Source organism: Capsella rubella, unplaced genomic scaffold (assembly GCF_000375325.1).
Source record: "Capsella rubella cultivar Monte Gargano unplaced genomic scaffold, Caprub1_0 scaffold_4, whole genome shotgun sequence".
Classification (NCBI taxonomy): Eukaryota; Viridiplantae; Streptophyta; class Magnoliopsida; order Brassicales; family Brassicaceae; genus Capsella; species Capsella rubella.
In genome coordinates this window covers 11,650,666-11,663,592 of record NW_006238920.1, presented here as the reverse complement: position 1 = coordinate 11,663,592, position 12,927 = coordinate 11,650,666, and the positions used below count along the sequence as shown (strand labels likewise).

The window sequence follows — 12,927 nt, the reverse complement described above, 5'->3', positions numbered from 1 at the left end:
TTTCAATTTGCATTGGGAATTGCAAGTCGAATCTGAACTGGAAAGTCATTACCATTAATTCTCAAAGAGTGTACTACATTTGAATGCTAACAATGAACACAAGGTGAGACTTTGTAATCTCATTCTTAGCTACATAGGTGTCGACCTTACATTTCACTCTTCCATAAACTCCTTAACATTCTTCAACCATGACAAATACTCTCGGTTCACTTTTCTCATCATGTACTCGTGCAAGAAATTCGTGGTGCTTGCTTTCACTCCTCTGATCTCCAAAAACTTGTAGAACGTCTTCTTCAGATTCTCGTCCAAGTCTCTGCAAAAGGCAATGGAACACAAAACAGCATTATAAACACTCTGCTCATCATGCCTATAAAGATAAACCCATCAACTTGCTTTAATTCTATAGAGTTGTTGGTCCACAAAGGCTTACTCGAAATCAGGCCCTTCATTTGCCATTTGATCCTCCAAAGAATCCCCTGGTTGTTTCACAGATAAAGCATCTATAGCAATCTCATCAGGAAAAGCCATGCAGCTAAACTCTAAGCTGAGTCCACTCTTCTTGGTAATAGTCACAACTAGTGGAATACTTGATTCATTACTAGGACCATCATCATCCTCAGCATCGTCATCATTTTCATCAGTAACAAGACTAGGCATGCTTACTACAACTTTAATATGTTCCCCATTGTAGTCCCTAGTCAATGTTACATTCTGCTGTCCAGGATTGTCTTCAATTTTGAAAGGGAAGCTTCCTGGAGTCATCTCTTCATCCTGCTCCCAACCAACCAAACCCCAATATAATGTCAGAAATAAAAGAGTGTCAACAGATAGATATATCTTCTACGCATAAGAATGTTATGCAATGTAAAGAAGCAGAGTCAAATGCAAACACGAAACCGGAAAACTAAATCGCCTTCCCATGTATCTGCTAATTGCTGACTAAGATAGTAAGATCTAATGATCATTATCGACATCCCCAGAAATCAATACAGTTTGGAAAACACAGCATATGATTAAAGTTTCAATAAATGAAGAACCTTTCAACAAGCTTCTAAAGCAAAATGCATTGTAAAGACCAAAATTAGGCAAGCCACTGCCTATACAAAGAAACTGAAACATTTACAAGTAAGAAAAACCAATGATTTCATAAGAAGACCCAACTAAGCTTGCTTTCTCAGTAAAATGAAACATAGCAAGAAATGCGAAAATTTTACCACATCGATATCACCGGATTGCAAAGCAGAGTTGATCTCGGAGTCAATTACTCGGATAAGCGTTTGCTCGGAGCTCATTCGATCAATAGCCGTCGAGTAAAGAAAGTCGCGAGAGACGAAGGGACTCAGACTAGATGAGTTGCGAGCTAGATTCGGGCGATTAACAGCAGAGGAGATATATCGGACTCTACCACCACACACGGAAGCAAGCTTAGAAGCTGACCTGCGTACAGCGGACCAAGCCAAAGCCATGGTGATTTTGATTGGATTGATGCTCTCTTCTGTGAAGAAAATGGACTTTTAAGGGTTTTAACTTTTAAGGTTTTAGCAGCGATCGAAGCTGAGGCTCCGCTCCGTAACAGCCCGGTTCGGTTCGGTTGGCCGGTTCGGTATTAAATCAAAACAACCAACCAAATTACATTCTAACAAAATCCGTAAAATACAAAACATTTTATTAAGATTATTGATTTAGTTAGTTGTTTTTTTATTCTCCTAATTGATTTTTTTATGGTAGTGAAATTATTCTCCTGATTGATTAGGTTAATTAGCTTAGATGCCAATAAATTCTTATCAAAAAGAAATATATATATTGAAGTGAATAAAATGATAATAATATATTGATCGTAAGCCATATCTTTTATTTTCTTTAAATTGTCGTGAATTTTTGTACCAATATTATGTGTAAATTAATTAATTATGTAATGTTTATGATGTTACTAGTTATGTGTGATTGAGTAACAGAATATCCCTATATTTTATCTTTATATTTTGTTTAACCAAAATAAAAGTAGGAAGATTTTCATCATCACGATTCTACTCCTAATTTTCGTTTCATTTAAAATATGAATAACCAAATTCGCATCTCAACTCTTTTAATAAATAAAATATAAAAAAAAACTGGCATATCTAAACATAAAAATTCATTACCAATATAAATAAATTCACAAATGCAAAGTGCTAAAAAAAATCTCAAATGGAAAGTGTTAAAAAAGATCTCAAATGCAAAATGCTAAAAAAAAAACCATATGAAAGTTTTTGATTCTCTCCAAGTTTAAGATTGATCATCCAAAAACGTCTTAATATCCTTCAACCATAACAAGTGCCGTCGCTTGTCCCCACTCGTCATGTACTCATACAAAAATGAACTTGTGCCTTTTGTCAATCTAGTTTCTAGATAATCGTGGAACGCCATCCGCAGTTTATATTCCGCGTCTCTGCAAAAGGCGATGAAAAAAACAAAGAAAAAAAAACAACATTAATACATAACCTTTCTGCTCATGCATGTGAGCATGTCTATACAACCTTACATTACATTTTCATTTAATTATTCACAAAGCTTACTTGAAATCAGATGACCGTTCATCATCCTCTCGTTGATCTTTCAAAGAATCCCCCGACTGATCCACAAATACATCATTTATTTCGATATCATCATCCATAACCGTGCAGCGAAACTGGAGGCTGAGTCCACTCTTCTTGGTAACATTCACGGTTAGTGGAATCTTATAATCATGATCACCATTTCCATAATAAGAAGGATCAAGAGTTTCACCAGGCATGCCTACTACAACTTTGATGTGTTCCCCTTCGTAGTCTCTAGTCAATGTCACGGTCTTACCTCCATCATCTTCAATTCTGAAAGGTAAGATTTCTGGAGTCGTCTCTTCATACTGCTCCCAATTATAAATAACAAAAAAAAAAACAGTCTTAAACAGAGACAAATATCGTGTCAAAATTTAGTAATTAACTATAATCAGCGCGCACAATCTAACATGCATGTCATCAAAAACAAAGTACTGTAAAACCAATTTCTGTTTCGTGAGGAACAAGCTACGACTCAAGAACTTACCTCATCCGTATCATCATTGATTTGATAAGCAGAATTGATCTCGGAGTCAATCTCACGGATAAGCGTTTGCTCGGAGTTCAGCTGATCAGCACCCATTGGGTAAGAAAAGCTACGAGAGACAAAGGGACGCAGCTGTGACGGGTTGAGAGCTAGAGACGGACGGTTCATAGCGGCGGAGATCATTTGGACTCGACCACCACACACGGAAGCAAACTTAGATGCTGATCTGCGTACAGCGCATAAAGCCAAAGCCATGTGTGATTTACTGATTCTCTCTTCTTTGCTTCTGTGAAGATTTTTGAGGTTCACGGGTTTTTTTAGGTTTCAAAAGGGTTTATTTATATAGCGTTTCAAGTGTTTGTTTAGGGTTTCACAGGGATTGAATTAGTACGTCATCTCAAGCCAGTTCGGTTCGTTGGTTAATTTAAAAGTTAAAACCCTAGCCAAATCACATCTAAACCATATACAGTATAACGTGACTTGTTGTTAAGGTAAACGATTTTGTTTGGGTGAATTTGTGTACTAACCGTATGTGGAAAAAAATATCAAGAAACTATTATTTATGCATTGTTGATAAACAGAACGGACGAAACTAGCCTTATCTTCTTCTTCAATCCCTTTTTTACCTTTTTCAATAATAAGGATATGATATTGCTGATCAAAACTATATATATATAAATAGTGAAATTTCCAAGCCCTAAGACAACCAAAATCTTGATATTATATTACTCTTTCTCAATGACAAACACAGCGCGGCATAAAAGGAAACGACTAATTCGTCAAGGGAAGAGAAAGATCGATGATCACATAGAAACAAAGTTAATCGTGAAAATATTTCGAGCATTCACAACCGATGACAAGAACCTTTTGCAACATCCGAACTACTACAAAGTTATTGCATGGACAGACCCTATGGATCCATACTCAACACAAGTATGGGTTCCCAAAGGCAACTATTGGAACTATGATACAGAATTGGTGATTCCTTTAGATTTTCCAGCAAAATATCTTTACATAGAATTACTTAGAAAGAATTCTTGTAGAGATCCTGCAACGTCACAAGGAGCTGTTGTGATAGGTAGGGCAAAGGTTCGATTGCCAACGGATGGCAAGTTCTTTGGTGCAGCCCGTCTCATCGATTTGAACAGCGATCTATGTGTCGTGGATACAGGCACTCTAGCATTGTCTTTGGAACTACGAGATGATTGATAACTTGGAGTTTATACGATTGTAGTGTTTTTTAATAATTTAAACTGTTTGCAGTATTCTCCTTAAAACAACTTATAGTTTTCATTCATAAAGCAGAGAACTCGAATGTTGATAGAATTTGAATCTTATGGATCTTTCTGATATTTCCATTGTTAGAAAGAAACTTGATTTATCAGTAATGATTCATATCCCACAGAACAATAATAAGCCAATCTTTATTCATTGTTTATAGGATTGGTTGTAAAATTACAACATCAGAGACATGTATGTATTGCCTCTAAGAAGATGATAAAGCTCCCCATTCAAAGAGCTTCTCTTTCTGTTGGCATCTTCAGAACCATACCCTCACCATCTGCATAATACAGAAAATATATAAGGCAGCACATTAGTTCTTATCATATATCCATTACTTATCTCATGTTGATCTTGCAATTATGCCTCCTTCAAGATATTAAAAGGATGGTTTACATTCTATGATTACTTACCTAGTGGCGTGTATTCCGGCAAACTTACGTACTTGGGACATGATTTTCTCGATGTCAATTCTTTTGAACCAACACAGTCCCTGAGCTGTAGTCATGAAAAACAGTCAGAAACTGGTGCTATTCTCACAGTCTAACAAAATGTTTTAATTTTGAACCAGGAAAAGCTAAGATGAAAGAGATGTCGGACACTGACCTTAAAATCTTTATAGAAGCATATACGTATTTCGTCGATTGCATCTTTTTTGCATTGCACTTCAGGGGTGATATGATATTCATTCTGAATGGCAGTTACGATACCTCCCAGAGGATACTTTTCGCTGTTGGAAGCAACATAGCCAGCTTTATAAAGGACATCCTATTCAATATTTACAGATGCAGAGATTTTAAACTGGCATTAAGAACTTATCCCATAGAGAAAAAAATGTACAAAAATTCTTCAGCAAAATGATAAACTGACAGAGCAGAGGATATATCAGATGTATGATCATTTACATTTATAAAAACTCCATTGCACAAGTATGAAAGCAAACATGAACTAACTCATGGAAATCTTGTGTATACCCAACTTTTTTATTTAACTAGTCCACTCAGCATTCAAATCACAGCATAAACGTAACTCTGAGAACACTTACCGTGAGATTATACTTCAAGTAGAGATTAAGAGTGGCAAGGAAGTAATTATACTCATCATGAAAAACAGGAGAAGAACAAGTCCCATGTTTCTCTGAAGATAAGAAAGATTATCAGCACAACCGTTAGAGAAGAACCTATGTTATCGAATTAGCATAACTAAACCAGAACGTATAGTTGCTAACTAACACACGTTGAGCAAAAGGTTCTGCGATCAAGCATGGAGCTCTCTAAGAATCAAACTCTATATCATTACTATAGAGTAAAACATTCAGTAAAAAGAAGTAAAAATTGAAGATAATTACCCCACTGCCAGCGTGTATTGCAAAGAGATACATGACAACCAACAAAGGAAACTCAGTTAGTTTTGGTGAAGACTAAAAAGTCAAGGTGATGGGAGATGGAATCATGGAAACACCAATCCACTATGAAAAGTTATATATAATAGAAGTGAAAAAACAATCACCTCATGGCCCCAGAATGAACCTTTTCCACCATGACATGTAGATGGAGAACCACAACTAAGACTAGGCCAGTACTTGTCAAGGCCATCCATCAACGTTGAGATCTGCAAATTTTTATTCTCCTTTTAGAAACTTTATTATTAAGATATAAAGACATGATTTTGTATACCATCCATCAGTATATATAACTTAACAAGTAACAAATTATGAATGTTTTACCTCTTTCTCATTAAAGTCAGATCGATAACAACAAGAAGGCCATGAACCGTCGTTGTAGTCAGGCCATAACCCATCTACAAGATCAAGATTGCATAGTTTCAAACTCAAACACACACATTATGATTCCTGAAAACTGAAACTAAAGATTGAAAGAGTTTTTGACTTACGGATGGTGAACTGAGTTGGAGCATTAGAGCTGGAAAAGAAAAAAGTTAGAAACTTAATCAAGATTGATCCAATCTAATCTCTGTTTTGATTCCAACATCTTATGAATTAAGTCGTTCAGATCCTTCAGCTACACGAAAAGACATTGATCGAGATAACAACAATTTGAATCTGAGATTGAAGATCGAGGGAAACTTACCCTCTGCAGCAAGCGTTTTTGGAGCAGCAATGGCGAGTTCCGCGGCAGTAGGTTCCAGGCCATTGAAGAGAGAGAGCGAAATAATCGAACTCCCTCTGAGATCTGTTGACTTCGATGACGTCCGCGGCAAATGCTCCGGCGAGAAACGCAACGAGAAGGAAGAGAAGACATGTACGCGACGCCATTGACTCTAAATTGGATGCAAAACCGTATTTTAGTTAGCTCCGGTTCAGATTGATTGGGTCACTGTATCTTTATGTGGAGGGAAATCAAGGGTATTTTAGTCTTTTCCTTTCAACGAATATTCCTCTTCGCCTAGATTCGGATAAAATGGGATCTTTGAGAAAATTTTAAAATCAACAAGAGTCTGTCGTAACAACACAACTGTTGTTGCTTCTAATTTCGAAAGACCTGTCCTGTTTCCCTTATCTGAATGGTACATTGCTAGTTTAGTGCGACCATTCCTAGCCCATCACTAGCTACAAATAATGTTCTACATCAAAGAAACATGAAACCATACTCAGATCGAAGAAAAAGCTTTCATAATGAATGATACTCAAAAGTTTCTCAGATACATCATACATGAGAAAGGTTTTTTTTATAAGTTACAAAAAAAAATAAGATAGAAGAAACAAAACACCAAATGACCCTAAGAAGATATACAGTGTTTTGATTGATGCTTATTCAAAAGCCAAATAAGAATTAACGGAAGAGCTGAGAAAGATAAAAGACTCAAAAAAAAAAAAAAAACAAAGGTTGCACATAACAATAATAATATCACATTTTTTCACATCACTATCTCTGGCTTCAAGATGTTTGTTTTGATCTCCTTGTGTGGCAACACAACTCCTCCGTTGCTATAGATCTCATCGCTCACATGTACATCTTCCCCGAGGATCGTCATGTTCTCAATCCTGGCCCATTGCCCAACCGTCGAGTGCCACCCGATGATACTGCTCGAGATACATGCGTGCTTCTTGATGCGCACCCCACGCATCACTGTGCAGCGCGAGAGTCTAACTCCTGACTCTACAATGCAGCCTGGGCCAATGGCAACGTCTGGTCCAATCAAACATCCTTCCCCAATCTTAGCGGTTTCGTCAACAAGAACGTTCCCAACAATGTGTGAACCACTGGTTAATTTGGCAGGGGATTTCTTTCTCAGAGAGTCTAAGTAGAGTCTCAAACCCGTTATGTAGTCACGGGGTTGCCCAATGTCCATCCAGAACCCTGGTAGCACCATCGCATAGAGCCCTTGAGCTGCTGCAATCTTAGGGAAAGTCTCTTTTTCGATCGAAGTTGGTCTTAGCTCAATCTTATCAAGAACTGATGGGTTCAGAAGATAAATCCCAGCATTGATCTTGTTACCTACATACAGTTTTGGCTTTTCCACAAACTTCTCAACTCTTCCTGTACTCTCTTCCATAACAACCACTCCATATTTTGACGGTTCATCCACCTATAACCAATTTAAGCTGGTCAACATTACACGAATTGAATAGCATACTTATCCTGTAAGAGGAGATTATTAAGGTTCGATAATCTCACCTTGGTCACCATAATGGAGGCTTCCCCGCCATGAGTTTTGTGAAACTCAAGCATTTCCTTAAGTGGGTACTCACTAATCACATCACTGTTAAGCACAAAGAAGGGCTCTCCAGATCCGTCAACCAATTTGTCTCTAGCTAGAGCCAAAGGACCAGCCGTACCTAGTGGCTCGGTCTCCTGAGAGCAAGTAATCTTGATTTCTAGCTTCGCTTCAAAGTCTTTCAAGAAGTTCAGCATCACCTGTCGAAACAGAGCAAATAGTAAATACAAACATGTAAACAGAAAATAGCTGCAAAGAAAAGTTAGGAGACAGTGTTTTTACCTCAGGCTGGTAATTGATGGCCAAAACCACTTCATCAACTCCAACTGCCTTAAGAGCCTCTATCTACACAAGAATACAAGCCTCGGTTAAAACAAGAGAGTCATGAGAGCATATAACTTGGAAAAAGGACAAGAAGCTAAATATATATATCTGACTATTTTGTTCCTAGATATAATAAGATAAACCAGGTATGAACTTGAGTATTAATAATACAAATAAACACCATAAAACCCTGCAACAGCAAATATTTAAATCTAGCTTACCTGATGAAGGATCATGGGTTTATTAGCAAAATCAACAAGGGGCTTTGGGAAACTGAGAGTCAATGGCCTCAACCGAGTGCCGAAACCTCCAACAAGAATGAGTGCCTTCATCTTGAATCCTTGATTGTCGTAACTTCTTTTTCCTGCAAATGCCAACGTCAGATCTTAACAATTAACAAAGACAAAGTCTATTACGAAAATGGTAAATTTAGAGACCTGGTGAAGAAAACATGGTAGAAACAGAACATCCACAAAAACAATAAGCTATACAGCATTCAGATCTGATCAAAGCAGATGTAATCAGACACAAAAATAACAAGCTATACAGCAATTCAAAGAGAAATGATAATTCAATTCAGATCCACAACTCAATAAATCATAAGGTTACAAAAACACTACATCAGATAACCCAACACACCAAAAAAAAAGTGTTCTTTCCAAAATTCCGATGCTGATCAGACAACAACAGCTCAATAAAAATGTCGGATCACACAATAAATCAATGACCTTAATAAAAATTACAGCTTAAACCCAGATCGAACAAAACAAAATTCATCATTTCAAGATAAAACATAGTGGATAGAACATTATATCATCGAACCAAAACACAGAGAATTGACGAAATCGAGTACAAATCTCGAGAAAATCGAAATGAAACGAAAAAACCGACAGAATTCAAAACGAAGGGACATGCATCACACACCCAAAAGAAGTTGCAGGGCATTTTACCTTAGGGGAAGAGATCTCACCAGATCAGAGATCTGAGATTTAGGGGGAAATGGCTGTAAAGAAAATGGAAGAGATCAGCCTGAACGTAGCGTCAGGCTGAGCTGTGTGATGAAGAAAGAGCGGTCGTTGGCAACAAATGAAAGGCAACTTCTTTACAAAGCTGACCCCTTTCGTTTTTATATATACCATTGATAAAAAGAGAAACCAAAGAGTGCGTATTTACCAAAATAAAAATAAAAACTTTAATATGTAGAACCCAACCTTTGATTGTATTGTTTTGCGTGTTGAAGTTTTGACTTTTCGTTTTTTTTTGTTGAAGGAAGTAAATTTAATTAAAGGTCCGCGGAGACGCTTACACTCCAATTAAGGGTGTTCTTGACAAATTTAATACGAATAATAAATATGACAGAAAATTTAATTTTTGCAATTATAAATGCAACCAAGAAAATAAACAATGATACATTTTTTTATTTGTAAATGACTTGTTTCTGAGGGAGAAAAAATCTTTATTATGAAATTTTAAAGGGAGGAATAAAAAATAACTTATGAACATTCTTGGTCAGGTGTAGTAGTAATTAAGTAGTGTGATCACTCAGATGGACAACATTGATAGGATTTATATAGAAGTAGTGTTGACCAGCCGATATACATAAGTTCACATGCCGAAGTGGGATAAAGAGAGACATATGAATCCACATATGTAAGACGAATGAGACAATATTACATTAATGAGCACAATGGCTTAGAGTATATAGCTCGCGATACATGATCACTCTCATGAGCTTATTATTGAAACGAATAAATGGAGTTGAATTACGAACCCCTTTTATATGTCAAGAACCCAAACCTGAAGTTGCAAGCCATTAGACCAGTAACGTCACATCATTTAAGCTAAACTTGTGATAATATATTCCTTCTAATATGACTTTAAAATTTGATTATGAGTCATGATTTGCCGTTCTCTTCAATATATAGATATGCATGACTAAAAATTCTCTTTTAAAGTTTTAATCCAAATTCAGCATAATGATCTCATGTATATATATATTTCGTGTTACGAATATTATTATACATTTTAAATATTGATCACAATCGACCATATATATATGTATCAATAAAATATACAATTAGTTACGATCGACCATCAGTAGTTGTATCATCATTCAAAATTTTCTGTATATATGTTTCAATATTATAAAAACTTACGTTCTTTTGTCGAATTGATGATCTTGTTTTGTTAGTTAGTTTTATTTTCCACAAACTAACTTTTCGATATGTATCTGTGGGTAAAAATTGGCCTGGTGTAACATTTCTACATCAGAAGTGTCGCCATATTATGTAAAAAAAAAAAAGAGCCAAAGTTTTGGTAATCTAGAAGTCAAGTCGTCTAGACTTTTAAGAAACTTGGCTTCTAGCTAGTAATCTAGTAATCGAAGAATCTCCTAAGATTCGATTTGAGTATGGAGCAGTAGTTTAGAAAACGATTCTTATTGTAATATTGTGTAATACGTCTTTGTTATGGGGGGCCAATCTTTTGGATAAGAATCGTGGCTGAGGCTGTGAACACTAAAAAGAGCTCGAAAGAATATACCTAATCTGATCCATCACATTTTTTCACATTTTCTCAATCTTTTTGTTTTACACCCTAATTCTTTAATCCTAATTATTGTTTTGCAGATAAGTATGTTTTCACATGTTCTTCCCCACGTGACACCGACAAGCTACCTTCGTTTTCTCTTATTCTTATTACCTTTATTTCTTTCTTAAGACAGTGTGGTATTAAAATTAGGATGCTATTAAGGTATTAAATTAGGATGAAGAAAAGAAGAATAAAGAAACGCAGATTTAACGTTAAAAAAGCATATTCCATTTTGATATATACACGCCACCATCAAACGCGCCGCTAACGCAGAGACTCACACACTTGTATGCGGTGACCCCATATGCAACACACACGCTTGTATATGTAGTATCTTATATAATAAGACAAGGTTTTTTCTTAACTTTGCCTCACAACGCGACATGTGTCGCTCTATGCTTCTGACATGTGTTATTTTTATTAATTTATAATTTAACATTTAGTTATTATTTTTAATGATTTTGTGTTGTAAGTTATATGTTATATGTATGGTTTGCTTTTTAAAAAGTGTAATTGTTGCAAAAATATGTTTTTCCTAATTTTAGTTTCTAATTAAATTAAATATCATATAAGCTAAACATAAAATGGAGTTGTTATAATTTTTTATTCAAAGAAAATTGCTATGACTTTTTTTCCCTACTCCTTTAAAGATACATTTTTAAAGTTTTTTTTCCTACTCCTTTAAAGATACATTTTAAAGTTATTAATATGGGTAATAAATTATTTATAACATAATTTCTAATTTTTAAAATTTAATTTATAAGAGAAGAATTAAAGAGATTATCAAACAAAATTTATTTAATTTTCTATTATCAAACAGTTGAGAAAATAATATAATGAATTTAAATCAAAGAATAACTATCATATATATATATATATATATATGATTTGTGAATAATATGGCATGTAACTTTTTAAAATATTATATATTTGATTCACACTTTAATATAAAACAGAAAAAAACAAAGAAACCACAAAACACATTTAATCATATATATTAAACTCACACTTTAATATAAAAACTGAAATAACATAAATTTGCATTAACTATATTTTCCATTCAATTTTTTCAATACACAATCAATTATAATTGACTCCCATAATTGTTTTATGAAATTGTAACTCCCATCACTTATCTTCTTATATATACTCATTTTCTCATTATATCATTCTCTCATTCTCTCATTATATCATTATATCATTCTCTCATTCTCTCATTCTCTTCTTTATGAAATTTGTTGCTTTGTTTATTTTTGTTGTATGAGTTTTGAAAAAAAAAATATTCTTATATAAAATTTCAACTGTAGAAACTTTTAGAGACTATATGATATATTGATATACTTCTTACATTATTATAATTTATCTTTTTTTCCTTGAAAATTCCATCTCTATTTTCTATTTTTGATTATCAACATATAAGTACATTCACTCCCTCTCTTCCATTATATTCATGTATCTTTAATATTTTTTTCTATTTTTTAATGTTCTTATGTGACATAAAAATCATTGAAATAATCATTTTAAGAATTTGATATAAATATCTTTAGAAAGTATGATACAAATCTAACATATTATCTTATATTAGTTTCAATCATCGCACAACAAGAGAATTAAGTTATAAAGATCCATTTATATATATGCATTTTCTTTTTTGATTATGAAATATTTAATTAAATATTTTATTGTAACACAATTTCCAAAATAATATATTATTACCTCTTTCTTATTCAAATAATTCTTAACTCACACTTTAATATAAAAACTGAAATGATATAAATTTGCATTAGCTATATTTTTCTACTCAATTTTATTCAACACACAATAAATTAGAATTAGCTCGCAGAATCAAGAATATACTTATATTATACTTATATTTTCATACTTATGAATCAAGAAAATTTGATACAACACATATGTAATATAACAGTTTTGATTGCTATATAAATAAAAATTTCGATTTAAAACATTTATCAAATAACTTTTTCTTATTTT

At 34.2% G+C, this 12,927-nt stretch overlaps 5 protein-coding genes across 5 annotated transcripts; 1 reads left to right on the top strand and 4 right to left on the bottom strand.

The window, feature by feature from the left end:
• Positions 1 to 33: 33 nt before the first annotated feature.
• On the bottom strand, positions 34 to 1,501 carry LOC17889101 (uncharacterized protein At2g39795, mitochondrial). Its single transcript, XM_006295371.2, has 3 exons — positions 1,215 to 1,501; positions 431 to 771; positions 34 to 313 (listed from the first exon to the last, which is right to left on the bottom strand). The coding sequence occupies exons 1-3, from the start codon at positions 1,464 to 1,466 to the stop codon at positions 154 to 156; spliced, it is 753 nt and encodes a 250-aa protein (XP_006295433.1). The 5' UTR covers positions 1,467 to 1,501; the 3' UTR covers positions 34 to 153.
• Positions 1,502 to 2,265: 764 nt separating this feature from the next.
• On the bottom strand, positions 2,266 to 3,318 carry LOC17890136 (uncharacterized protein At2g39795, mitochondrial). Its single transcript, XM_006295447.1, has 3 exons — positions 3,064 to 3,318; positions 2,556 to 2,884; positions 2,266 to 2,428 (listed from the first exon to the last, which is right to left on the bottom strand). The coding sequence occupies exons 1-3, from the start codon at positions 3,316 to 3,318 to the stop codon at positions 2,266 to 2,268; spliced, it is 747 nt and encodes a 248-aa protein (XP_006295509.1).
• Positions 3,319 to 3,801: 483 nt separating this feature from the next.
• Positions 3,802 to 4,272, top strand: LOC17887804. The gene has a single exon (XM_006296240.1). It carries the CDS (start codon positions 3,802 to 3,804, stop codon positions 4,270 to 4,272), a length of 471 nt encoding a protein of 156 aa, XP_006296302.1.
• Positions 4,273 to 4,380: 108 nt separating this feature from the next.
• Positions 4,381 to 6,660, bottom strand: LOC17889591 (ribonuclease 2). Its single transcript, XM_006294762.2, has 9 exons — positions 6,435 to 6,660; positions 6,238 to 6,266; positions 6,071 to 6,144; positions 5,854 to 5,955; positions 5,693 to 5,696; positions 5,390 to 5,481; positions 4,951 to 5,112; positions 4,758 to 4,842; positions 4,381 to 4,624 (listed from the first exon to the last, which is right to left on the bottom strand). Exons 1-9 carry the CDS (start codon positions 6,617 to 6,619, stop codon positions 4,575 to 4,577), a joined length of 783 nt encoding a protein of 260 aa, XP_006294824.1. The 5' UTR covers positions 6,620 to 6,660; the 3' UTR covers positions 4,381 to 4,574.
• Positions 6,661 to 6,957: 297 nt separating this feature from the next.
• LOC17887607 (mannose-1-phosphate guanylyltransferase 1) lies at positions 6,958 to 9,451 on the bottom strand. The gene is made up of 5 exons (XM_006294386.2): positions 9,297 to 9,451; positions 8,568 to 8,710; positions 8,305 to 8,367; positions 7,983 to 8,222; positions 6,958 to 7,893 (listed from the first exon to the last, which is right to left on the bottom strand). Exons 2-5 carry the CDS (start codon positions 8,676 to 8,678, stop codon positions 7,222 to 7,224), a joined length of 1,086 nt encoding a protein of 361 aa, XP_006294448.2. The 5' UTR covers positions 8,679 to 8,710; positions 9,297 to 9,451; the 3' UTR covers positions 6,958 to 7,221.
• Positions 9,452 to 12,927: the final 3,476 nt, after the last annotated feature.

Excerpts from the sequence above, each read along its gene's own strand:
- LOC17889591 (XM_006294762.2), bottom strand. The coding sequence starts at position 6,619 with ATGGCGTCGCGTACATGTCTTCTCTTCCTTCTCGTTGCGTTTCTCGCC. Across the intron at positions 5,113-5,389 it reads ACTTGAAGTATAATCTCACG|GATGTCCTTTATAAAGCTGG; the intron begins GTAAGTGTTCTC and ends AATATTGAATAG. Across the intron at positions 4,843-4,950 it reads GCTTCTATAAAGATTTTAAG|CTCAGGGACTGTGTTGGTTC; the intron begins GTCAGTGTCCGA and ends TCATGACTACAG.
- LOC17890136 (XM_006295447.1), bottom strand. The coding sequence starts at position 3,318 with ATGGCTTTGGCTTTATGCGCTGTACGCAGATCAGCATCTAAGTTTGCT. Across the intron at positions 2,885-3,063 it reads TCAATGATGATACGGATGAG|TATGAAGAGACGACTCCAGA; the intron begins GTAAGTTCTTGA and ends AATTGGGAGCAG. Across the intron at positions 2,429-2,555 it reads GAACGGTCATCTGATTTCAA|AGACGCGGAATATAAACTGC; the intron begins GTAAGCTTTGTG and ends CGCCTTTTGCAG.
- LOC17887804 (XM_006296240.1), top strand. The coding sequence starts at position 3,802 with ATGACAAACACAGCGCGGCATAAAAGGAAACGACTAATTCGTCAAGGG.
- LOC17887607 (XM_006294386.2), bottom strand. The coding sequence starts at position 8,678 with ATGAAGGCACTCATTCTTGTTGGAGGTTTCGGCACTCGGTTGAGGCCA. Across the intron at positions 8,368-8,567 it reads AACCCATGATCCTTCATCAG|ATAGAGGCTCTTAAGGCAGT; the intron begins GTAAGCTAGATT and ends ATTCTTGTGTAG. Across the intron at positions 8,223-8,304 it reads CCATCAATTACCAGCCTGAG|GTGATGCTGAACTTCTTGAA; the intron begins GTAAAAACACTG and ends CTGTTTCGACAG.
- LOC17889101 (XM_006295371.2), bottom strand. The coding sequence starts at position 1,466 with ATGGCTTTGGCTTGGTCCGCTGTACGCAGGTCAGCTTCTAAGCTTGCT. Across the intron at positions 772-1,214 it reads AATCCGGTGATATCGATGTG|GATGAAGAGATGACTCCAGG; the intron begins GTAAAATTTTCG and ends GGTTGGGAGCAG. Across the intron at positions 314-430 it reads AATGAAGGGCCTGATTTCGA|AGACTTGGACGAGAATCTGA; the intron begins GTAAGCCTTTGT and ends TGCCTTTTGCAG.